Raw genomic sequence first — 26,911 nt, forward strand, 5'->3', positions numbered from 1 at the left:
CAGGGTTGTTTATGTTAGCACTATGCCACGAGACACTGATAATGTGATAATGAAATATGTTTACTACTTGCTCAGTGGGAAGACAATACTGATATAAACATTATCTTACACACATCGGCCTATAAGCTGGGATTGTTTCATCAAATAGACTGAAACTGACTAACTGACTGCCTTTGGTAAACCATTAATAATTGGTTTCAGGTAGAGACTCTATAACATCTATCATTTTTGTTGTTGCCTACGTCTTGTCTGACCAAATGGAAAACACCCATTGATTTGGTGATGCACTGTTTTGGTCACATTTCTTCAGGAACCATTTCACATATACACACACACTGCTGTGGCCAATAATATTCAATATTATTACCATCAAACTAGCTGTCCATTAGTCATCTCATCATTGACACAGTGGGTCCATTTTTGGTACTAGCAGTTATTTTCGTTCAGTTTGATTTCAAAGAAAGTTCAGCAAATTTACTTCACACCAAATTCCTGTCTCTTCGAGAAAACTTGTTACACTGATGATTGGTCAGTATGAGTGGTCACTCTGTCCACTCTTTGCTTTCCATAAACACTTCTTCAGTGGCCATCTCTGATACAGGTGACCTTCTGACACCTGGATTGATGCCATTGTTGCTTTTAAGAAATTAGAGCAACTGTACCACACATGAACACTTATCTACTTGCACAAATTCTTGTTAATAAGTACGGATTTTGATTGCTCAGGAAAATTAACTCTTTCTTGCCATCTTCTGTTTTTCCTGTAAAATAAATAGGAGAATATTAACAACATTTCATGTCATGTGACACAAGTCACATTAAGAATTGCATAACACTTGCTTGTAGACAACATAGTGAAAGATTGGTATTTTTCACTCATTTGTCCTAATCTGAACCTTCACTTACACTTGGCTGTCAAAATTCGCTCTTAGTATCTTTGATACAGGAAAAACATGACAGACAGTAAGCAAATCAGTCTGAGTAAGCCCAGGCTGCAAATGTCATCAATTGCATTAAGAATTAGTTCTGAGCCATTGAGTGTTGTAACTTTGTAATGTTTTGTCTGTATTCAAATATTGGGAATAGTTATTTCATTTCAAATGAGGTTAGAAACGGACTTTACACTGTATTACACCGTACTTAACCTCAGCATTCAATACAATATTTAATATGGCTGTTAATTCAGAAGCAGGCATGATAAGACAATGGTAAATCAATAAAATACTACAATTTAAAATTTCAATAATTAATTCTGTTCATTTGATATATTAAAGCATTTTAAGTTTCACAAAATATAGAATTAATGAAATTGGTAGTCCGACATGATGGAACAAAATTACAGAATTGTTTTCAAAAACAATCATTAAAAGAATATATAAATGTAACTAACTGGAAGTGCTCCAATGAATGACTTCATCATTTATAATTGGTACAAGTTAACTATTATAACTGACAGTTGGTTCTTTGTTTAACGCCGCACTCAGCAATATTCCAGCTATATGACGGCGGTCTGTAAATAATTGTGTCTGGACCAGACAATCCAGTGATTGATATAATGAGCATCAATCCACGCAATTGGGATTGATGACATGCTTCAACCAAGCCAGCGATCCTGACCACCTGATCCCATAAGTCGCTTCTTACGACAAGCATAATCACCTTTTAAGGTAAGCATAGGTTGCTGAAGACCTATTCTACCCCTGACGTAGAGCCATTAGAGATTTAGCAAGTGGGTATAACATGCCTATAAAAAGCTGTCTTTACTTTATTCATGTATGAAAAGTATTGATGGGAATCTCACCTTCGGGTGTTTGGATCCAGTTCATGTCAATGAAGTACTGAATGCAGCTGTGAGCTTCCTTCTCGGTATAATATGGCACTAGCACTGGGATAAATGGATCCATGCACTCAAAGCCCTACAATGACATGAACAAATCCATGACATTAGACTAATAAATAAGCTTTGTTTCAGTCTAAATTTGGTTCTTGTGTTTATGGAATCATATTCATACATGCCAGCTGGTCAAAATTATGTGACAGCAACATTCCAGCCATGTCACAACTAAATGATCCATTCGTGGCCAGACAAATCTGGTTGATCTTATGAGCAGTGATCCACTCTTATTACGGTATGATGACAGTGACACAATCAGTGAGGCAGGTCACTGTGAAACCTGATCATCACTTCAAACCTACAACCTGAGACAGGTTGTGCTTTCAGGCAGGTCAAACAGAATGTTTGGATCGTGTCCATGTCCAGACTCACCTCCTTCCCTAGTAGGTACTGTGGGGTATCGTGTTCTCTCTGATCATCAGTATTGGCCATGGGATCTACTGTACATACAATGACCCCGTTTGTCTACAACAAATCAAGATATAAATAAGATTGAGTGAGTTAATGAATTGGGGTTTCTTATCCAATATTGGCTCCAACAGTGATATTACTTGGACAAGTATTATATTATTTTGTTTGATATTTTATCAGGGAAAGAAATAGTGAGAAAGTTGGAAAAAAATGTTTCAGATGTTTATGTTCATAAAAATGTCCATCTTCCTGAGGCAAGACAGTTAACTGACTTTAAAAGTCCAGTTTCAATCCTTGCCGAACTAGGCTAGAATTCCTAGGCTCGAGTTAGTTATAGGCTTGTAGTTATGTCCCTTCTATGCCTCTCCTTGGGACCAATCAGATTCCACCTCTCATATCACTTGAGTTTGCTTCAAACAAAATGGCAGCGCCCAGTCAAGATGATCTTATCGATAGAAAAGATCTATAATTGTGATAAAGTGCATCAAATCATGTGAGCACCTTGATTAAAAACATGAAAAGATTTAGAAAATATCTATTGACGAGTTGTCGGGGCACATGCGTTGTAAATCCTGCAATCGACCAAAATCTGCATTACAGTTTATGAACCTGATTTTGATTTTGTTGCACGATTTTGATTGGACTGTGCATAGAGTTGTTAGTCAAGCTAAAATGTAACTCCATTTTTCAGCCTAGTTCGGCAAGGGTGGAACTGGACTTTTATAGTCAGTTAACTCACTTTCCTTGGGAAGATTTATGTCGTCAAACCAAGTAAACAAGTTGAATACAGAAACATTGTCATGTGTCACATCAATTGTATCAACAATAGAGTCGTTGCTTTTCATAGGTTAATGTTGATCAGTGGATTCAATAATATACCAAAAGAAGTACCGGTACAGGGAATGAAATTTTTTTTCCTAAGATACTTGCTCATTGAAACCTGAAAACTTAATCTTTTGAAAGGAATTCCAAAGCGACATCAAACTGACTTGAAATGGTGCTCTCAACTGTGTTACTCACCCAATCACTTTTTAAAATCTTCTTGAAATTATGCACTAATGATATATTTGAAGCTGGCACCTGAAAAAAAGACGATCATATTTGAACAAGAATGAAAAACCTCGTGGCATAATCACTACAAACATGCAATAAGAACCATTAGCCATAAGAGCTCTATAACACATATAAGGGAAAGAGACATTATGAAACAATAGGGTCTTGTTAACATTTTCAATGATGGCTCCACCTTAAATACACATTAATGACAACAGCAGTTTAATAGGGGTATGCAATACTTGAACACTATAACTGGTCATTTATTACGCGGTTGGGGCAGGGAGTTTGGACTCAGGACTGTACCATATCCACCACCCCCACCCATTTTATGTAACAATTTTTTACAGCGCCACCAAATACATGTAACATTTTTCCATGACACACTCCCCTACTCACACATGCACCAACAATTAATGAGCGGTCCCTAAAGAATGTACAAATTTATATTTTTCATCTTTGTACAAATAGAACAATGTCACTGTTTTACACATGATAAATTAATGCAGGGTGGGTCCACCAGTCCCCGCAAGGGTGGTACTAAAGACATGAGATACCATTGATAGAACTTCACATGATGAAGCAAGCGTTTCTGACTGCACCCAGTTAACCTAGGAGAAAAACTAATCCTGACCTAAAGGAAAAGTTGGATCCTGCATGGAGGCTAAAGATGAAATCGTAAACCGATGGTCATCCAACATGAGTTTTTACAGCACCAGGGCAAGCTCGCCCCAGTCAAAGGGGACTTGTGTTGGAAACTCTTGAGAATAGCAGAGACTTCCAGATCCTTGCTTAATTTGCAATTTGGAGAAGATGCTAATACAGTGTTCATGGCTGCTACAACATGGCAATCGTACTGCCCCTGACTTCTTGACCAGGTCCACGTCAGACGCAGAAGCAACTGGAGAAGCTGCAGGCACCTCAGCAGGTGCAGAAATGGGGATCCCAACTCAGTCGATTGCAGGAGTGAGTGAGTGAGTTGGGTTTAACGCCGCTTTTAACAGTATTCTAGTTATATCGCGGCGTGTCAGCTTAATGTGGGAGGAAAGCCCGAGGTGATGCAGGTCTCAGACGTTTACCACTTCGGTGAAACCCACGAGCACGGGTTTGATGCTGACAAACCTAGAAACATAATCAGGGCGAACCGGGATTCGAACCCACAATTATAGGTTTCTGGCATGCCCAAGGGACGCAGCTCTGCACAACAAATCGCGGCGCCTGAGACGACTGGGCTACCCGTGCCCCCCGTCGATTGCAGGGATCTCCTGCAGGAGGATCTGTGACATCCAGAGTCACTGCTAGTGCTGGAGACATAGAGGTTGAGGGGACAGGAACAGCCCCGGATAATGTCGCTGAGGAGGCCACAGACGTAACGGGTGACAATGCAAGAGTAGACAAGCAGGCACACCCATTGTAAAAGGAAGGAAGTAAAATTATGACGCCATTACACTCATGAAGGTGCACAAACACTGGACACGCTACACAAAGTATGAAAGACCAATGTTCAACACCCAAATGCAAGTTAATGTGATGCGAATAACGAAACCGACAAATCTGTTGTACACAATATAGGCCTAAAATAGCAACAGCAATATGAAGAACAGAAGTAATAATTATGTCTTTGCTCAAGAAAAAAACCCACTTCCATCCTGCATGGCGATACGAAGCAGGAGATTAACAAGGCCAGCAAACTCCATGCATGACCGACTTTTGAGGTGCGTTCAGATAAGCTGTTTTCAATGTTGAATGGGTATCAAAGAGAAGAAACAAACTGCATAGAATCATGGCAGGATAGTAATCATTAAAGAAGTGACCTTCACGTTATTGAGTGAGTGAATTTGGTTTGGACCAAATCATGTCACCATTGCCACTAAGCCATCTTTTTAATTAGGTCTGTATTGACTGGTAAATCCATTCATCCAATCTTCAACATATATTGGTCTCTTACTATTTCTTTTTCATCTGTTCTTATTTTAGTTGGAGCCCATAATGAATTCACTCCATCAACAGCAACCATTACTTTAATCCTGAAACACAATGGTAAACAAAGTCATAGAGATTTTTAGCTGAGTGTGGATCTCATTATCATATAACGTCATTTTCACGATAATCATTGTTTAAGTCATAATTTCATAGAAGTAACGTTAAAAACAGTGTATATCTCTGATACCTCAGAACAGTTGTCAATAATTTATTGAGGAAGCAGACATTGAATCAATCTATGGAGATTAAAAGCAGTTCCTGATATTTGCATATTTATCAGCTTGTGATACCATGTTTATCAGGTTGGTATGAGGTGATTAAAACACTAGTCATGATATGATAAACCAACTTTTATAGGTTTGAGTGCGTGAATATTCATTTATGCTTCTGTAAAGGATCATACATGAGCCAAGTTACACAACCATCAGCTAAGTCACACATTGTTACTATATGTTGACAAGTTTGTTTGTTATTAAACACCAAACTCAGCAATACTCCAGCTATATGATGGTTGTCTGTAACAATCGTGTCTAGACCAACTACCAAGACAGTGAGCCTGACCACCCAATCCTGTTAGTCGCCTCTTACAACAAGCATGGGTTGCCGAAGATTAATTCTAAACCAGATCTTCACAAACATAGGGTACAGAAGGCTTATTCGGAATAACTACACAAGACCCAACTTTCAGAAACAAATGCCAGATTTCCTTGGTATGTTTAGAGAAATATGTTGAAACGACTGCCTACTGTTTCTGATTGGCGTGTTGCTTCAGCTCCTTGAGAATGACTCCCACACAGTCAGCGGCAAACTTGATGCGGTTCATACCCTGTTCGAACAGGAATCAGCCTTGGTGACACTTCACACAATAACACACTGTTATGCAGAGAAAACTGAACCAAACATGACTAATTTATTATGCATGTTTTAAGAGTAGGATGTAGAGAGAGTTTTTATGTCTGAAACCAAGGGAAAAACTGAGGGGCATTAGTCCCGAGGTTTTATCCCGAGGTTTTATCCCGAGGATGAGGGTTTTCAATCTCATAAAAACCTGCGGCTAAGTGTTTTATCTAACTTATATACCTAAAAAAGAAACTTAAGACAACATTTATCAACATTTTTATGTTTGAAACATACTTTTCATGAATCTTAGGAAGCAATTGTAAAATATCTGTTGCTGGCATACTGTACTTAAAAAAACATTCTCAAAAATATTATGATTTATCAGGACTCTGTAGCCTAGTGGTACACTCACACTGGACAACAACAGGATGATGTCACTGGAAGTTTATAAAAAACTTATAGTGACACCAAAACACAGAAATGCATGGATACCTTTCTTCTGTAGTAATATCGTGGCCCTTGCATAGATGGGTACTTACAAATTCAACAATGTCTAGCAGTGGCGTTCCCTTTTCTGCTGATTCACGTTTTGTCCAGTAATAGGAAGACTGAATCTGTTGGAAACAATTAAGTTGGTAGGTAGTATAAATATTGTTGTTTCAGAGGATGCTAGAGGTCAGTGAATGAGTGAGTAAATGTTGTTTCATCCAGGATACAGCAATATCATTTCTGTAAATACCAAGTTTATGCCGGGCACACAAGTCAGTGAAAGTAGGAAAACTTCACAACCATGACAAAGCATGACAACCTGACCCTTCTTTAGTGAGGTGTTATGACAAGCAAAGGGTACTGAGGACCTGACAACCTGACCCTTCTTTAGTGAGGTGTTATGACAAGCAAAGGGTACTGAGGACCTGAGACCATCAGAACCCTCTTTAGTGAGGTGTTATGACAAGCAAAGGGTACTGAGGACCTGAGACCATCAGAACCCTCTTTAGTGAGGTGTTATGACAAGCAAAGGGTACTGAGGACCTGACAACCTGACCCCTCTTTAGTGAGGTGTTATGACAAGCAAAGGGTACTGAGGACCTGAGACCAGCAGAACCCTCTTTAGTGAGGTGTTATGACAAGCAAAGTGTACTGAGGACCTGACCATCTGACCCCTCTTTAGTGAGGTGTTATGACAAGCAAAGGGTACTGAGGACCTGAGACCAGCAGAACCCTCTCTAGTGAGGTGTTATGACAAGCAAAGGGTACTGAGGACCTGAGACCAGCAGACCCCTCTTTAATGAGGTGTTATGACAAGCAAATCGTACTGAGGACATGATTCCCACTGCAGGGGCTTAACATACTAAGTGCCTTTGACAATCAAATTGGGAAACAATGGTCATTTTGTTTAAAATTGGAAGACACATATACATATTGTCTCTGCAAATTCCAATAATGTGATACAGCTTCAAGACCCACTCAAAGAGGGCCTCTTGTCATTGTCATATGACCCAAACTTCAATCGTAACAAAGTCTAATTAGGTCAAAATAAAATATTATTTCAAACCATTCAGACATAAAGTAGTATGGTGTACAATCTAGATTCAACTGAGCTGTGATGTTGACATTATTACGATGGACAGACAACATGTACAGAACGGAAGGACATGGTCCCTCACCTTGATGTCCTTCAGGAGATGCTTGTTCTGTGCCTGGAAATTGAGTAGCCATTCCCCAGCATGGGCAGGGTGATCAATGCGATTAGGCTTGTGGGATGACTGAGAGATTTCCTTGTATTCTCGGTTCCAAGTAATGGCTGAAGCATTCAAACCAACATTTCGTTATTATTTCAGAGGACAAAATGTGAAGACATACTCACATTCTGTTTCAATTTTTTTCACAGGAAAGAATAAGACCAGTGAGCCTGCCCCACATTTTTCAAAATCCAAACAGAGAAGTGCCGCAGCATTGTAGCTCACCTGGATAGGTCGTCAACTGTTTAATATGCCAAATGAAACAGACACATAACAAAAGTTGTTGCATCATTGATATTCAAATATTTTTACAATAAATCTTCAGGACATGAATATGTTTACAGATCCAAATATGCATTTTGATACAATTTAAAGGCAACAGGTTCAAAATTAAAAAGATTGTCGATCCCAACTACTAACTATGCAAGCACAAAATTTCATAACATTTGGAAAGTAAAAGGCAGAGTAATGGCCATAAATAGATGATTCAATATGGCTACCATGGCGGCCATATTGAGAATCAGAAGTGGGGTGTCATCATTGGTCAGGACAAAGGTCCTGTTTCAGCTTCATTCGGTCTGTTGGTTTCTAAGAATAATATCTATATGATGGACGACAAACAGGTCCCATCATCAGCTCAGCTGTCTAAAACAATTAATTAAAATGATGTGTTTGGTGACCAGAAGAGAGACGACTGATCAGCAAACTTGTAGGACCTGAATGAGGGACTGTAGCTCAGCAACCATAGAGATCTTGGATCCGGTTGTAATGGCAATGACGAAGTTGATCATAGTGAGGTAGGTAGCCAAAGTGGACCCTCAAAGCTTCCAAGTAGATCGCAAATGTTGGAGATAGTCGGCAACCTGTTGAGGAGAAGCAGTGGTCGGCTTGGTGATGTTACGACCTTGATAGTAGGATTAGAACGCTTTCCATTTGTGGTCACATAGCGTCTTAGTAGCGGTATGGTGAGCATCAGTAATGGTCTTGTCTACACTCTTCAAAACCCTTAGGCAACAAGCAACTTCTGGGGATGAGCCAGATGCAAAGATGAGGGGTTTGATGGCAGGAGTGAGTCTGGAGTAGAAAACAGCCAGCAGCGGAAGATTCTTGGGTGGAGACTGACAGACTGTCCATCATGTGGTGTGACGCACGACAGAGCTCTTCCCAGTGGGACACCGCCAGAATGACCACCTTGAATTTGAGATTGTTTATATGGAGTCGCTTCTCTTGACGGACCAGTGTCCTGCCACCTGTAGATAATGGAAGTGTGCGCCCCAGTCCATGGTCAATGCGTCGACAAAGGGGTGTTGTGATGGAATGAACGGCCGCAAAGAGACTCCTGAGCAAACATTCGATATCACCAGCCACCACTGGAGATGTGGACCCAGAGAGAATGGCAGGGAGATTGAGACCTGGCAAATATAGGGCTTCAGGAAGCACTAAGATCATTCAAAGTTAAAGCTGACCTCTCTGACTGATGGTTTTGGCTTAAGTCAGAAGACCAAGCAGCAGTTGCCATTTGCATAGAGGCAGAGGCTGTCTAAGTGGCATTGGCAAGAGATATCATATTTTTGTCTACCTGTCTATGTCCATCTTGTCAATGTTGACGGGCCACCCTATATGATAAAGAAGCTGTTTTGTAAACTCTGCGTGGTTCTGAACACAATCGTCGATGTATGACTTAAAGACGATCCCTCGAATGTGCAGGAACTTAATGATGGGCTTGGTAATAAAGTTAAAAAGCCACAGGGTTGAAGAAATTCCAAACAGGAGCACCTTCCATTGGTTGTGATGGCCTTGGAAAATGAACCAAAAGGAAATGGCGACACCCCATGGATGGTTAAGTGTAGATACATGTCCTGGAGATCGAGACTGACCAGGAAATGCGGAGGATCTTCTAGATACGAGTTGAATGTTTTTATATATCATTCGTGACAGTTTTTCCTTGGGACCAGGAAGACCTGGAGGTAAAATCCCTTGGTAACGCGATTCTGGACCTAGTCATTCTTTAGCATAGCATGGTTTCCTTTAGCACCGAAAGCTGACTGGCTGGGTACACTTGCTGAAGGGTTATGGACGTCGTTGATGGAGTTCCAAATAGGGGCAGCCTGTAACCAATTGGCAGGAGGTGCATGACGAAAGAATCGGCCAGGATGGAAAAGTTTCCTGCAAATAATCTCTTTTTTGGGTACGGCTGGGGGCAGAAGTTCCCAGTCATCCCATGGCTGATGTGAGTTACTTGGAGGACTCGCCGACATCCCTGGAAGCTGTAAATAACACAGAGAAGCCAGACTTGAGCCAATAACATTGCTGTCCGTGATGGCCACGCCCTCGGCCACAAAAGGAACTAGTCTTCGCTCCTAGAACTTCACAGAGGTCTTGCGGCGAACAAAGAGTTAAGGTTGACATCAATCTCTTCTGATGCTCCTCCAGATGCTGCTTTTGAAGTTGGAGGAGGTCCACCGATACCTGGAGATGGGTGTCGTGTGTAACATCCTGAGCGACCTCTTGAATCCTTTCAGCAAATAGATACTATGTAGACCAAGGAAGCTGGTAGAGGTGCGCCTTGAATTGATTGCCTCACTGAGAGTGTTGAACACCCCGACAGCGGAGAGATGTGACGGTCCCAGCATGGTGCAACATGAGATCCAAGGTGGTTAAAAACATCTCCTGAATCAGTGCAAAAAACCGTCCAATATAAGCTTCTTCAGAAGTTTTGACATGGGACACAGAGGTAGGTATGGCTTCCATTGCCGACATTATGGTGGAAATCAGCGGGAGTGCTCGACGGACGGTGGCATCCAAATGCGAGAGATCATGATCCTCCACAGGAGAGGCAACCGAAAACCACTTAGGTCAGAGATTCTCAAGATCACGATCTAGTTCGGGAGCCACGGTTGTAAAAGTCAGACCATGGGTGTTGGTTGAGGAAATGGCTGTTTGAACGCTAAACATGATTACCCGCAGAATAACTGCGCTTGAGCTGAACTCTGTCTGCAATCCAAGGAAGGACGACCACAGGGTCTACATTGTCGAAGCTCCCCGTAGATTAGGTGGGGGAAGGCAGAGGACCCAGGTTGCTGACAGCTGATGCAATAGTAACATCTGCGGGAACAGGAGCCGCTGATCCAGGAGGAATGATTTGTGCGGGGATTGGCGCAGAAGTCGAACCATCACGAAGAGGAACAATGGCAACAGGGAACGCACGGCAATCCAACAATGATCTAAGGACCAATCTCAAAGGTGTATCACAATGTGGTAATGCACATGGGTAGACCCTCAGGTGATGAAACGGATCCATATACAGGGGGTATCGATCCCAACTGCGATGTTGATCGCTGTAGTAACCATCAGAGATGAAGGTTGAAAATCTTGTCATTGAGGGTTTGATTAGTAGGAGCGGGAATGGTCCTGGCGAAGTGCTCTGTATAACCTTTAGATGTTCAGCGTTCATATTCAGATATTCTATATAATACTGAGGAAACACTTACAATACATTTAATTATTAATTATATGTCAACCTAAGGAGACACATACATGCCACAGTTCAGCTCCGTCAGTCTCTCAGTTTCAGAGAAGTTTTCAGAGTCAAATATGCATTTCAAGAGCATTCGAGAGCATCTTTAAAACAGTGTCAGAATGTTTTTGCAAAAGAGCGTTTTTAATAAGTGCTTTCTGAGAAGACAGTAATGCTGCACGGGGAACAAATGACATCAGACAAACAGGCCATGACATGAGCTCCTGGACTATTCGGTCAAGTGAACTGAAAAAACTGTTACTTCAAGAATTTTCAGGAATCTAACCTGAAATCTCCCGCGGCAAAATTTATGGATATTTTCTGTCAGCAAAAACATTATGAAACAAGAACATAGAACGGCTTAAGCCATAATTATCATGTACATATACGTGATGATGTTTGAGTGGGAGCACTCACGCCATGGTGCATGTAGGATAATCCACTGGTCCTCCGCGCAGTAGTGCATGATGTGCGCCAAGGACATGCTTCGCCCACTCCCACGACGCCCATCTGCATCATGCTAAGGAATACATCTCCACTATCAGGCCAGGATACAAACTTAGTATCATACTCACATGCCACTGTAAAATCCAAATCCATAAAACAAGCTTGGGGCTTAATAGTTCTATGGAGTGTTCATGCACCTTTAACACTGTATAACACGTGAGGTGTGATACATCTGTATACATTGTACCTTTAAACACTGTATAACACGTGAGGTGTGATACATCTGTATACATTGTACCTTTAAACACTGTATAACACGTGAGGTGTGATACATCTGTATACATTGTACCTTTAAACACTGTATAACATGTGAGGTGTGATACATCTGTATACATTGTACCTTTAAACACTGTATAACATGTGAGGTGTGATACATCTGTATACATTGTACCTTTAAACACTGTATAACATGTGAGGTGTGATATATCTGAATACATTCTACCTTTAAACACAGTATAACATGTGAGGTGTGATACATCTGTATACAATGTACCTTTAAACACTGTATAACAAGTGAGGTGTGATACATCTGTATACAATGTACCTTTAAACACTGTATAACACGTGTGAAGTGTGATACATCTGTATACAATGTACCTTTAAACACAGTATAACATGTGAGGTGTGATATATCTGAATACATTGTACCTTTAAACACTGTATAACATGTGAGGTGTGATACATCTGTATACAATGTACCTTTAAACACTGTATAACACGTGTGAAGTGTGATACATCTGTATACAATGTACCTTTAAACACATTTTAACATGTGAGGTGTGATATATCTGAATACATTGTACCTTTAAACACTGTATAACATGTGAGGTGTGATACATCTGTATACATTGTACCCTTAAACACTGTATAACACGTGTGAAGTGTGATACATCTGTATACAATGTACAATACCTTTTGTAAGTCAAGGTAAATAAAACACTGATGTGGATCATCTCACTTTCACACATGCACTATAGGCTGAGTCCAAGCTTTGCTGAAAATGTTCCAAGACTGTGGAGATAATGTAGCAGCTATTCACTCATCAGCAAGGATACAGAGAACAATTCTGGATGCTGGGAGGTCAAGGTTGAGATTGCGGATGTAGTTCATCACCTCCAACGCAGGCTCTCGAATCATCACACATGCCTCTCCAAATGTCTTCACCTGAAATGGGTCTTTGTGATTATCTTTATCAAATACCAATCAAAGATTGAAAATTGGGAGAAAAAATATTTTGTGACTAATTTCATTTGCGGAAAGGTTTAGTGATGATGTCGCACATACCTGTTTCTTGAACTCCAATGGCAGCGCCCTCTGTAGGACATCCTTGTACACCCCTGGCGGCACTGTATAGTGCTGGCCCTGTTGTCTGCCACTGTGGTGCAGCTGGGGAACAGAGTGAGTGAGTGAGTGAGTGAGTAGGGAACAGAGTGAGTGAGTGAGTAGGGAACAGAGTGAGTGAGTGAGTGAGTGAGTATGGTGAGTGAGTATGGTCACATATTGTACGCATGTGGGGAATTGACCCGGGTCTTCCGTGCGACGAGGGGTGGTCAGGTAACCTTGTGGTTAAAGCGTTCGCTCGTCACGCCAAAGACCCGTGTTTGATTCCTGACATTGGTACAATGTGTGAAGCCCATTTCTGGTGTCCCCCCGCCGTGATATTTCTGGAATATGGCTAAAAGTGGCTTAAAACCGTAACGAGTGGGTGGATGAGTGAGTGAGTGAGTGAGTGATTGAGTGGGTGGGTGATTGAGTGAGTGAGTGAGTGAGTGAGTGAGTGAGTGAGTGAGTGAGTGAGTGGGTGGGTGGGTGAGTGAGTGAGTGAGTGAGTGAGTGAGTGAGTGAGTGAGTGAGTGAGTGAGTGAGAGTGATAAAGTAAGTGGATGGGTGTGTGAATGAATGAGTGAGAGGATGGATATGTGAGTGAAAGAATGGGGGATTGTATGGATGAGTGAGTGAGTAAGTAAAGAACCGCATGAATGAGTGAATAGACAATTGAGCAAGAGAGTGATTGGGTGAACAATTTGAAGGTAGAGTTAGTGGGTGAATGAATGAGTGGATGAGACAGTGAATGATCTAATGAATGAGTAATTGAATGAGAGAGTGCATGATAAGGTGAGTGTCCAGATGAGTGATTCAGAGATGAAAGGGCAGATGAGTGAGAGAGTATGCGAGAGAATGGTTGAATAGTTGAAATACTGGGCAAGTGAGTGGATGAGTGAATTGTAGAGTGTATGAGGTATGTGCATGTGTGAGTGAGTGAGTGAGTGAGTGAGTGAGTGAGTGAGTGAGTGAAGGAGTGAGTGAAGGAGTGAGTGAAGGAGTGAGTGAGTGAATTGTGGAGTGTATGGGGTATGTGCGTGGGTGAGTGAGTGGATTAGTGAATGGATTAGTGAATGGTTGATTGCATGAATGGGTAAGTGAACTGGTGAATGAATGCAGGAGTAAGGCTGTAATGATTGATCCAAACACTGATAAAATACCCTGTCTACCAAATGTATGGCCGACTAGTATTCATTTTTGTTTCACATTCCCATGTGTCTCGTTAGCAGTTATACCCAGCTGATAACACACTACTGAACAGTAGTATATAGTAATGTACATATAAAGGTACAGTTAACAATCTTGACACAACTTATATCTAACCCCCACCACACCACCCACACCCCCATTCCTTTCTGGTGCACCAAAGGGACACAACTCTGCACAGCAAATTGTGCGCCCACACGTTCAACATGATCAGGGAACATCTATGTAAACTATACAACTATATATGCCTGTCACATGTAATTATAATTTTGATATTACTATTTTTCACCTTGAAGGGTGTAGATCTATAAGCACAATTCATTTAGAACATCTGACTTCTTGTTTCGTGGAAAGAAGTAGTTCCTAAAAAGGAGAGCACATGTATGCTCACAGAGACATCTTTTGTAGTTTGTTTACAACAAATATAGAAGTAAATAATATATGATAAGTCATTCACAATGACCGCGTGTCATAATACATGTACATGAGGTCAAAATGGCCGACACGATAAACGGGATAGCAGATGCTTACGAAGTTGTTAATGAACTATTTGGGTGGTTTGTTGTTTTATGCCGCATTCAGCAAGATTCCAGCTATATGACGGCGGTCTGTAAATAATCTAGTCTGGACCAGACAATCCAGTGATTGATATCATGAGCATCAACTGGGATAAGATGACATGCATCAACCAAGTCAGCGAGCATTACCACCCGATCCTGTTAGCCACCTTTTACGGCAAGTATGGGTTGCTGAAGACCTATTCTAACCAGGATCTTCACAGGTCCTTTGGCTATTACAAGCATAAGTCATCACTGAAAAATTGGACAATCATTGAAAGATGATTGTAAAGATGTGTCAGATAGATACTAAGGTAGATTCATAGATTGATGTAGACTGTCACTGTCAAGTTGGATGTGTTTTCTTCGTTTTGTTCTCTAGGATTGGTCGTAGCAAGGATATCACTGAACAGACATGCAGTCAATCTCTCTGACATTTCCCAGTGTATGCTTAAACGCTAAGTTCAAGATTAAAGGGAGTAAGTGATCAGACACAATGCTTCTGAATTTATTCATAAAAGGGAATTCCCAGGGGTTTCTACAGGAATGTGGAAGTAGTCTGTTAATGTTTACGCCATTTCAAGAATACAGTCTCGTGTAAAATGTATGAACATCAAAATGTGTCGCGCATACACTTTTTGCAGTTTCACAGTCATGTGACAGACCTCTCATCCAATGGAAAGCTGTATTTCGTGTAAACTTCATATTAAAAAATCATATACATATAAGAATGGGAAAATACAGAAGACAATGCTAAAGGTTGTCAAGGAAATACCTTGTTTTGACATGTTCATTGTTGGAGACACTGTTGCAAGTCAAGAGTTTTTGATTGGTCAGTATTATTAATTCCCATCAGTCAAATATGATCGACTGGGGGTTTGCCAGAGCAGTTTCCAGGTGGTATTATCTCATGGTTGCATGTTGTAAGAAGAAACTAAATTGGATCAGAGTCAATTCACAGAACTACATACAGGGTTGTTTTCTGAGGTTCGACACACTGGCTTGATTCTTGTCTGGTTTTCGTTGAGTGGCACATCAGCTTGATCAGCAAGGCTGGAAGATAGTCGTGTCTGGCTCTTGTCTGTACACCTTGAAGATAGTTGTCTCACTACTGACTGCAATGTCTTTCTGGAGGCTGGACGACACATGCATCTTGTACCTGTCAGAGCCCCTGGAACAAAACAGAACGATACAGCCTTCTAAATTCACGTTAGTCGTGACAACAAGATTGTGCTGAGGACAAATAAGAATCCAATGATGGTAGTCCCCATTGACTAGAAGCTCTTGAGAACTATAATTCTGAATGTTCTGAAAGCTTCAATTTTGCTACAAAGAGGAACTGAATAGAAGAGCCGTTATAAACAAGGTGAGGTGAAAGGTGGTATAATGCTGCGTCCAATATTATTGAACCTAATTAGCGATGTGTGTGTGTGTGTGTGTGTGTGTGTGTGTGTGTGTATGTGTGTGTGTGTGTGTGTGTGTGTGTGTGTGTGTGTGTGTGTGTGTCGGAGATGACGATTTATAGTGCTACACACTGAGATACCATTCCGTACTTTAACATGAATAGCCCACTCAGACACAGAACACTGAATCCGGGCCAAGCAAGTGATCAACCACGGAAATGGATAATAGTCATAAAGCTAACAATTAGATATATAACATAGCTACGCAATAAATCACAATTAACAATGAAGAACGAAGCGTGGTTTATTTCACTATAAAACATTGTTCTATCATGACATCATTTCTTGAGATTCGAACAGGTGCTTGCAACTTCTGACGTCGTAAATAGGATGATGTTATTTTTGAGAGTGGAGTGGAGTTGTTCCCCATAGATGTAGCTGGACAACGCAGATGAACGCAATGGCCGAACGACTGCACCAAAACGTGGGAGAGATTTGACAATCGGTATTGGGAGAAAGGGGCAGATATTCAATGTGAAAATTGTGAGAATATCAGACTTAACCCCCCTGTGCATAAAATGGAGTTGTCCACCACTGCCAAGGTCAGATTGTTTTCGGGGAGTCATCATTATTTAAAAATAGGTAAATGTTTTGAAAGCTTGTACAATTTATTGACATCCATTTCTTATTGTGCCTCAAATTGAGATTGACCAATCAGGGAGCAGAACTATTAACCCCATATGAGCCTGTATACTGTCAGTAAAAATCCAGGATGGTTGTTACTGACCTAAAATGAGACCGTATACCGTAAGTAACAGCTATTTTTTTATTTTCCAACACTCACTTCACACATCTTACATGACAATTCTGGTACAGAAATTTGTTATACAATATTCTTTTGTGTATTAATATAATTAATTGTGATGTGCAAAGACATTAAGTTTTAAAGAAACCACGTTCATGATTTTATTTATAAAATCTAAAGAGACTAAAAACTTACAACTGAGGTCACTGATTTAGAAATAGCAGTGCCATAGAACATTACACAGGATGACATCACAAACATGAAACGTGATGCCAATGTCGTCCCATAGCAATAGAATAGATAGTAGCCCCTCGTTAGGGAAAGGCTGACTGCTATAAAGTTACAGTGGCCCTCAGATTTCTGATCATGTGTGGGCATTTTTATGATAATTGTATCCATTTTAGCGGTCATACTTTTTTAAAAGTTCACATTGAGTGCTTTCCATTGTTGACGATTAAGTGAGTGAGTACGTTTTTACGCTGCTTTTAGCAATATTCCAGCAGTATCACAGCGGGGGACACCAGAAATAGGCTTCACACATTGTACCCATGTCGGGAATCGAACCCAGGTCTTCGGCGTGACGAGCGAACGCTTTAACCACTAGGCTACCCGACCGCCCCTTTGACGATTAAGTTTACATCAAGCTTTGTATCGGAAACATATGTACTGGTCCTGTCATTTATACCAGTTGTAAGTGTCAAGTTTTCATTTTGACATGACATGTGCGATAAAGATACCAAATAGTGTAAACTTTTCGGCATAATAAATCTGTTATGGTGTCTTCAGTTGTCATATACGGTGTCATATTTGGTAAGCAAAAAAATATGACACTGAATATGATAACTAATAAAATCATCACATGACATGTTTCGAGCCTCACCTCTTTTCCAGCCTCTAAACAATATGTAACCACACGCTTAATTATGTGATCTCGGTAGACGCTTCAAAGCCCACTGTCAGTTATGTCATATGACTATTTTTAACTTAAATGTAATGGAGGGGGGCGAATCCATGTGACGGTAACAAGATGGCAATGTATCATGTTTCACTCACCGAGGCATATCACTATGAAAGTAACAAGACATATGTAGTCCAGTGTTAACATGTTATTGTTCCAAAACTTTTGTCATTGGTGCACATGTGCAACGATAGAAGCTAACAATAATAATCCACTCCTTATAATCATATAATCATTTAGCAAAACCTTTAAATATGGCAAATTTCTACTCGTCCTTATGATACCGTAACTATTTGACAGTTTGGCAAGGACTACATGACTAGTGCCATTTTCTACCGCTCATGTTTGCGCAGATTTTTTACATAAGATCTATGATTCAAATTCCCAATGCAGATGTCATGATGATCGAAAACTGAACGAACAAGCAGTGATATGATTATTCGTGTTTTTCAGCGTCTAATGGCTTAAATGGGTTGTAGGGTTCCAATACATTTAAGCTTGGGGTTCGTGTATAAGGCACGCTTGTTTTTCACGTGAAAACATCACATGATAACAACAATTAATGGTGTTATACCTTTCCACATTTTAGCAAGCACCTGCCTGGAGGCATCCATGTTTAAAAGTGCATTGTGGGAGTTTCCCGACTGATTTTATTGCTTTTGTTCATGTCACATAACTACATTTTAACATCATTTCTTTTTTTACTAGTGAATATGGTGTTTACAAAAACATGATTTTTTGTTATTCGTTAATATCGCCAGATTTGCATATGAACACCAAAACAACCTTTAAGAGACCCGACAGGAAATTCGGATATGGGTCTACAATCAAAGCCGCCTAAATATTAACAGAATTGTCGGATAGAGCTACACTTAACTCAAGGATGCAAGCCATACAGCAAAGATTAAAAAATAGTTAGTAAAAGGGTATGACATTTTATTTTAGTCAACTTGTAAGTTTTATTTTCAACACTTGTTGTTCTCCCTTCGAACCTCCAAACCTCAGACGCCATATTTTCTGTGTGAACTATGGCGTAGAAGAGATGTGTATTAGAAATACGATTATCTGAATATTTTGTTATCGATGATACATGCTTTGATAAATTCTACAGGTAAGCTATGCATTTGATTGTTTTGACCATATTATCTAGTTAGTACATCACATATTGCATGGATAATCGCATTATTTATGTGTGATTTTGGCGCGTACCTTGTTGCAAATTACAACTGGAGAAGTAGCGATGTCTCAGCTTTTAAAAAGACATGTTCTAGCTGCCGAGTGCGATATTAGTCAGTGCATCTATCCCACGCACATGTCTTATGACCTTATACTGAACTTAGAAAACAGGGTGGTGTTGCAGACATCACTACTTCCATCTCACTCGCGCGAACCATGCCTCAGAAAGCGGAAGAACTCTTCTTTTTTTTCGTTTGTTGTGACTCGGTTTAGAAGAGCGTGTGCACCGTTTGTACTCAACACTGTTGCTTGTTTCATGTGATGTATCTGTGATTGTATCGATTTTTATACGTCGCAATATATACCAATCGTTGTTAATACATATTTTGACATTAATTGTTACTGGATTGACAAACATACGTTTTGAAATTATAACCTCTACATACTTTGCCGATAGTTCAGTCTGTTACCAAACTTGTGGTCAGTACAACATTTCCAAAGATGTAACTCTTGATAGTACAAAATTATGACTATGGCAAGTCAGTTACCAAAGCAACAGTAAACTTACCTGCACAGAAACACAGAACACATGTCAGAACGATACCTAACCTTTCTGTTGACTTCACTGCCACAAGTGCCAGCACCAGTCAGCAAACCAAAGCATTTTTGTGCATGCAGGTGCTTTCTACAAATGACTGAATTGATAAAATTGTTTTCTTAATTTTAAGTTACTTGTGGATTAAATGCATACCTCTGTTGCGTTGAGGTTTTTTGTTTGGAAACATAGTATTAGTTATTTGGTTTTGTTAGTATACATCGGTGAATGTTTGTCTACGGAAATGACTTATTCGGTAAACATGTGCTGGCTTGGTACCATGCTGACTTTGGTGACAGCTATGTTTGAACAGACATTTTGATCATCTTGCAAATGGGGAGATTCATATCTTGAATGTTAGTGGAGTCAGGCACAGACAATCACAATCAGGGAGCATTTTTTTCAGAACTTTAGTATCAGAAAGGGCTGTACTAAACTGAAAAGTTTTCAAGCCTGGGTAAAGATAAGCCCTTGTAATGTTAAAACAATGGGGAAGTTTGGGAATTTGTACTGGCCTGCAGAAATTAGTACAAATCCCAGGCCAGTGTAAATTTCTAACCGTGGTGAATTTACCCATACATTTCCAGTCTTTGCTTAACACATATATATATCATGTTTGTGTCAGAGCTGTTCATATTACCATGATAAGATGCATCATTCTATGTAGACTGTACACTAATCAACGAACAGTGTTATAAAAATACCTTTGACCATCCAAGGTGGTCTTGCCATAATCCATTTGTTTAGAAGAAGAGATAAATACATTACCAAGAAAGCATGTCAGCACAGTAACAGTGCCAGGTCTGTTATTTGAAACATGAGTGCATCTCAAAGTATAATGTAGCATTTGCAGAATAATGTTGTAGTAGTATTTGTTACACATATCAAAACAATTTATCCTTTAGAGGCTAACCTATTATCAAGGTTATTTTCCACAGCCACATTGAAATTTACTTTCGACTTGTCAATTCCCTGTCAATCAACTCACACCGGCTGTGAGTTAAAGTAGAAGTTTGAGAGGATTAATACAATGTAGCTTGATCACTTTTGCATGGAATAGGTATGTGTCTATTTGTCCTTAACTAGATATCAGTATGACAGTTTCAACAAATATGTGTTAGATATGACCACCATATTGACTGCATGCAGTGTTTAACAAATTGGTTTACCGTTCATCCTCTAGTCTATGCAAATGCCAGTAAACATAGGGGTAGACATTATTTGTAATATTTATACATGTAATATAACCATATTTTGGGAGAAAACAAATTGTCCCTCAGACTACTGGAATAGTGGCAATGTCTGTCCCTCATTATTGTTGACAAAATGTTTATCTCCATAGTTTGCTAAAGAAATAAAGCTTCTTCTACCCCATGTGTAGTGTATTATAGTAATGTTCTGCCCTATTATAGTTATGGCAAGAGTTTGCTTGTGTTTGAGTGCTTTAATGCTATGATAGTTCAGGGAACACAAAAACATCAGGAACTAGCTTAAGTGATGCAGATAGAAAGGGAATATGTGCCTATGGTACAAGTTTCCACTTTGTGATTATTACTTTACATTTTTAGCACAGATCTCATGAATGCAACAAGCTTGAATTAATGAATACGTTTTCTTTAGATGCCCTTTTATTAATGTAAGATATGTATCTTAAGTTTTTGAATACCACACCTGCAATTTCATGGTAGTTATTAAACTTTCAAGATGTTATTGGTGCATATTGAAGATGATACAAATCGATAGCAATGGGGTTAATTATTTGAATTTGTAATCTAGTAATGTAATCAGTTGTGCTGAAAGAACAGATTAAGACGTGTTGTTATTGCATGCTTCTTCTTGTTTCAGTTTGATTGGCCAGTGAACAGTGACTGTAATCCTGGACGGGAAGCCACGGGGCACGGGGCTAGAGCTGGGGGAGAATGAGTGAAGTTGATAAGGAAGGGTATGCAGAAGAAGACAGTACTGATAGCTCCTCCAGCGGCGAATCAGGATCTGACACTGATGCCAGTGAAAGCCATGACAAACAGTTCTCCATTCAAGCGACTAACTGTGATCCAGGCCAACTAAAGTTGAAAATAACCTGTACCGGACGCAAGAAAAGCTCCACCCCATCGTCTCCCTTGGACATAGATGATGATGAAGAAGATGATGAAGAAGAATCACACCAAACTGCTAGAAACCCAGATAATGAGTCAGCTTTTTTGACAGAGAAAAGTGACAGTCAAGAACCGACTCAGGTAATTTTATCAAATTAGTATTAAGGAATGGATATCTGAATATATCACTAGTATATCACTGTAAAACAACAATGTGAAAGTTGTCTCATTTGATGTCCCAATATTTGAGTCATACCTTTTGGTGGAATGGGTTTGTTTATTGACAGATACAAATTTAAATCTTGGATATATATTTCTGTTCCCCTTTTCTGCAGAGTTCAAGCATAGCCACATCACAACCAACAGCAAAGGCATCCACAGATACATCCTTGATGAAATCCACTTCAGACGAGAGTCCCACTACATCATTGGAGAACTATACCTCATCAGAAAAGAGCAGAACTGTTCAATCAAAGTGTGTCAGCAGTGCAGTATGTAAATCACCTGTTAAGAAAGCTGATAAACCAAAGACTACACAGCTTGCTTCCACAGGCTCAAAACCACAAAACACTGTTGAACCAGCCACTGATCCCAGTAAGTTTTATTCTGATTCTGAGAAGGAATTTTCTGGTGATACCACAGACACTGAGTCAAGACATAATGATTCAGCCAGCATTCAAAGCAGCTCTCACCCCAGCTACATATCAACTGATGAAGATGCTGATGACAAACATCAAAAGAAAGCAAAACGGGTGAGAACTGTAGCTGAACACCACGAACAACTGCTTAAGTTAGACACCATGTCTAATGTGTCACCAGATAGTGGTATTCAGTCTATTGCTGGTTCTCCATCGGGAAATGATTCCCCCAATTCTGTTATTCTTGGGGAAACCCATGCTATTGATTCACATGTGCAGGAGCAACACAAGGTGGATAATTCCCAGGAACTTTTGCCACCACCACCCCCTCCCCCACCTCCACCACAACCTAGCACTGCAAGAGAGTCACCCATGACTGAAACAAGCAAACAGCATGACAGTAAGGAAGAAGAGAGTTTGAGTGTACACCAAAAGAAAAGCTATTCGGATATGTTCTTCATGCCTTCATTTTCTACAGGGAAAAAGAAACGAGGCAGGCCACCCAAAAAGAAATATGCCAATATGCTTCACAGAAAGAGTAAACTTTATGACAATATCCCTGATAGCAGTACAGCCATTGAACAAAACCAGAATCAGTCTATGACTCTGGATGAGTTAGAAATATCGCAATCAGTGAGCAAATTTGGTAAGAAGAATGAATCTCTGGACAGGAATATATTTGACAAGATGCCAGTGCAACCAGTTCTTGAGGTAAGAGGTAAGAGACCTTACACAAAGAGGAAATATAAGGTACCTAAAAGTGAAAATCCCCTTGAAATTAAAGGGCAGAAACAGGTTGGGAGGAAAAAGAAAATTAGAGATGATGAAGGTTCTGCTTTGAAGAAGAAAAAGGCTCTTCAGAAACTTGCTAAGGCAAGTGGAAAACAATCACTGTTCGAGCAGTCATTTGAAAGCATGGGTGCTCCACTCTTTATGAACCACACACTGCCGTCAAGTTTGCAGGAATCCCAGGTCCAAGTGCCAGTGAAAAGAGGACCTGGTAGGCCAAAAGGTTCTGGCAAAAAATCTTCTGCTCTGAAACCAAATAAACAGGTTGTGAAAAAGCTAGGTGTTCCTGGTAAGAGGGGGAGACGGCCTGGCCCGAAGAAGTCAGTTCTTCAAAGTTCGAACGTTTTCAGTAAACCATTACTTGGCAAGGATGGTCAGCCTAAACGTAAGAGGGGCAGGCCCCGGAAGTATCCTCTACCAATTCAAAGTGGACCCAGTGCTGCATCTATTGAAAAAGCATTGGCTGCGCTGACAAGCCAATTAACAAAAGACAAGGCTCATGATCAACGATCACCAGTTGAAAATGAATTTACATCACTCATACAAAGTGTTCAGGATTCTATTAACTCACAGTTTCCTGGAGTTGAAAGTGATCATGAAGAGATACATGACTTCAATGTTGAAGACAATCTCAATGACATTGAACCCACACTTACCACCAACAGTGACTTTCAAGAGCCTAAACCACAAAAAGTAGTCCCCAAAATCAGAAAGCCTAAACTTCATGTCATGATGAGAAAAAACACAAGGGGTAGACGTAAAAAAGTGAAAGCCAATATTGTTAAGAAACCATTTACACCTTTCTTGAGAAGTTCAAGTAGTACATTTGTGTCCAAGTTTCAGCAGGCAAGTGTTTCATCTATTTCATCATCAAACAGTTCATCTTTCAAAGGGGAGTACCTTTTCAGGGGATTTCACACAAAAATACCAAAGGCAACATCAGGCATTGGACTTTTGTCTGTGAGTTCATTCAGGACACCAGATGAAAATGATGAATTGGGCAGGTCTGGTGATAAAAACAGAAAAAAGAAAAAGAAGTTGTTATATTTTAAGTCAAAGCATAGAAATATTGTTGATCCTGTTTTTCTTGCAAATATGGATTGCTTGATAAATGAATTGGAAAACATGGCTATTTCGGAACAAAGAGGTGATACATTTATTCGAGTAAGACCTGGAGAGGTTTTGTTACCAAGCATATTTAGATTAACTAAGATAAATGTGAAAAAGAAGAAGAAAGACAAGTTAATTCTGGAGAAAACTGTCAAAAAACTCAAGTCTAAGAAAGATCAAACACTGAAAGAACATAGTATTCCTATCTTAAAGGAAAAAATGAAAATGTCTCGAAAAAGGAGTATATCAGAAGATTCTGGTCCGCCTGTGTTGGAGTGCCAAGTTCCAAGCCAACAGTGTTTGCCTCCAAAGAAAAGGCACAAGTTGATGAACTTGTTCTCAAGTCAGACTGCACCCACATTAGAACCCATTGGCAGTGGTGAACAGAGTCCACCATTACCAGTGCCTGAAAAGAGAAAGGTTGGGCGACCACGGAAACATCCTCCTCCAACGCCCAAGCCATCTGTATCTAACACTGGTAAGAAATGTTGTCTGTCTTTTCAGTGACTAAGTAAGTTGGGTCTAAACTATTGTAATATTTTAATTTCTTCATTTGGAATGCATGTTGGTTCTTTAAAGGTTTGCTATAGCTGTACAATAGAATGAGTAAGTACAGTGTTCACTGCTATTGTGCCCTCTAATATAGCGATATTTCTTACATTTTTGATAAACTCAAGTTTTACACTGACATAATGTTATATCCCCATCACAAAAAACAACATTACCAGCTGATTGCCACAAAAACGTAACACCGGAAATACCAGTCAACAAATCCAAACTGAAGTACGCAATTTAATCCCATTATTATACTATTTGGTTATAAAAATGTGTTCATTGTATATCTGGACTTATATTTGTAATATATTTTATTAATTTATTTCAAAATGTCATTCAGTATTGTTTACATTAATTCCCGCGATATCGTGTGTGAAGTGATCATATTGCACAACTCACTGTTATTTACATCAACCACGGTCAGATTACCACTATTGACGTTTTGAAAGGAAATTTATTCGACAGAATGGATACATATATCATAAATGCCATACTTTGACGCCTTAAAAGTCATATTTGTGGCAATTTAACTATTATATATCAACGTGATGTTTTCGCAATCGAAATACATGTAGTGCTGAAAGTCCCTACAGTGACTGGTCAGATTGTTCCATACGTAAAAAATATCCTGCAATAGCAATCAGCTACCAAAGTGCTATGCTTATGGTTCTTATAATTTAACAAAAAAATATATTAAAAGCTGCAACTAGACTAACACAATATTGGAATAAATTATTCCTGATAAAATAATGATTTCAGATACAATTTCTTCTGACCATTGCATAATTTTTTTTTGAAGTTGTATCATTGGGAACTTTTAACTGAATCACTGATAGATGAGGAGAAAATGTGTGTACAGCTGATTGCTACTTCCGGCTTAGTTTACAAGAAAATGCAGACAGTTATCTTAATCTCTGCACATGAAACAATTCCTTGGGGAGCTGGAAATACAATTCAGATGGTAAATCATCATGTCAAGTTTCATATTCTTATGGACCAGGTTTGTTAAACCTGTTGTTTCACCTGAATTCGCTGAATGGGTACGGAGCGTTTTTTTCCTGCGCACTACACTCGATAAACAAAAAATGATAAATGTTTCTACACCACGAATCATAGACAACTACTATTCTAATAAAAATTCAAACTCTGAAAATTGTGGCATAGATTGTGTAAGGTAGGCAGAGCATGTTCTGTGGTTGGTCATCTACCCCCTGCGTCCCACCTCGGTTATAACGCTGATCATCTATAACGCTTATTTGGACCCCAAATACAGCATTGTAGTGAGGGATCACTTTACATGTTTTTTCTGTTGGGGAGTAGTGACCATGGCAACGTTAAAAAAGTCCCCAGCAACCTGTTGATACTATGAGCATCAATTCACAGGATACAGTGACACACATTGTAACCACCCAGTCTTCAATTAGTCTGTTACAAAAAATATTCAGGCCTCAAGTTGTGACTAAAATGGTTGCCAATGTGACCTTAATTTCTGTTTGTTGCCAAATGACTACCTTGAAAAATATTTTGTGGCAACTAATTTCTTTTGCTTCACATTTGTAGACACAAAAATAAATAACTTGACATTTGTGACTCGATCGCCAGTTTTTTCACAATTGCAATACAACTCGTATAACTGTACTCATCGTCTCTGTCAATTAACATTTTGCTAGCTAGCTCCATGCAGCATTACGAGGTTTCAGTTATGCTAAATAATTTTCCTGTGTGCAGTGCATCAAGGTTTCGAACTTCTCAC

General features: G+C 39.7%; 2 protein-coding genes across 3 annotated transcripts in view; one reads left to right on the forward strand and one right to left on the reverse strand.

Annotated features, from left to right (window-relative positions):
* Positions 1 to 6: 6 nt before the first annotated feature.
* On the reverse strand, positions 7 to 19,496 carry LOC139471820 (small ribosomal subunit protein mS29-like). 2 transcript variants are annotated; one of them, XM_071254332.1, is made up of 13 exons: positions 19,409 to 19,496; positions 16,005 to 16,204; positions 13,232 to 13,333; positions 13,003 to 13,111; positions 11,858 to 11,950; positions 7,849 to 7,985; positions 6,721 to 6,795; positions 6,088 to 6,167; positions 5,307 to 5,385; positions 3,326 to 3,385; positions 2,267 to 2,359; positions 1,802 to 1,916; positions 7 to 761 (listed from the first exon to the last, which is right to left on the reverse strand). In XM_071254332.1, exons 2-13 carry the CDS (start codon positions 16,179 to 16,181, stop codon positions 676 to 678), a joined length of 1,206 nt encoding a protein of 401 aa, XP_071110433.1. In that variant the 5' UTR covers positions 16,182 to 16,204; positions 19,409 to 19,496; the 3' UTR covers positions 7 to 675. The 2 variants fall into 2 exon arrangements, with proteins under 2 accessions (XP_071110433.1, XP_071110426.1); XM_071254325.1 differs by lacking the exon at positions 19,409 to 19,496 and adding an exon at positions 18,774 to 18,813.
* LOC139471812 (histone-lysine N-methyltransferase ASH1L-like) overlaps positions 19,215 to 26,911 on the forward strand; it is a 46,466-nt gene continuing 38,769 nt past the window's right edge. Inside the window, exons 1-3 of the mRNA XM_071254312.1 lie at positions 19,215 to 19,310; positions 21,816 to 22,207; positions 22,402 to 25,081. Coding sequence (XP_071110413.1) covers positions 21,890 to 22,207; positions 22,402 to 25,081 — 2,998 coding nt within the window. The 5' untranslated portion in view covers positions 19,215 to 19,310; positions 21,816 to 21,889. The remainder of the gene's footprint in view (positions 19,311 to 21,815; positions 22,208 to 22,401; positions 25,082 to 26,911) is intronic.

Source organism: Haliotis cracherodii, unplaced genomic scaffold, assembly GCF_022045235.1.
Source record: "Haliotis cracherodii isolate W230 unplaced genomic scaffold, xgHalCrac1.p SCAF_1, whole genome shotgun sequence".
Lineage (NCBI taxonomy): Eukaryota > Metazoa > Mollusca > Gastropoda > Lepetellida > Haliotidae > Haliotis > Haliotis cracherodii.

Excerpts from the sequence above, each read along its gene's own strand:
- LOC139471820 (XM_071254325.1), bottom strand. The coding sequence starts at position 18,813 with ATGGATGCCTCCAGGCAGGTGCTTGCTAAAATGTGGAAAG. Across the intron at positions 13,112-13,231 it reads CATTGGAGTTCAAGAAACAG|GTGAAGACATTTGGAGAGGC; the intron begins GTATGTGCGACA and ends GACCCATTTCAG. Across the intron at positions 6,796-7,848 it reads ATCTCCTGAAGGACATCAAG|ATTCAGTCTTCCTATTACTG; the intron begins GTGAGGGACCAT and ends TGTTTCCAACAG.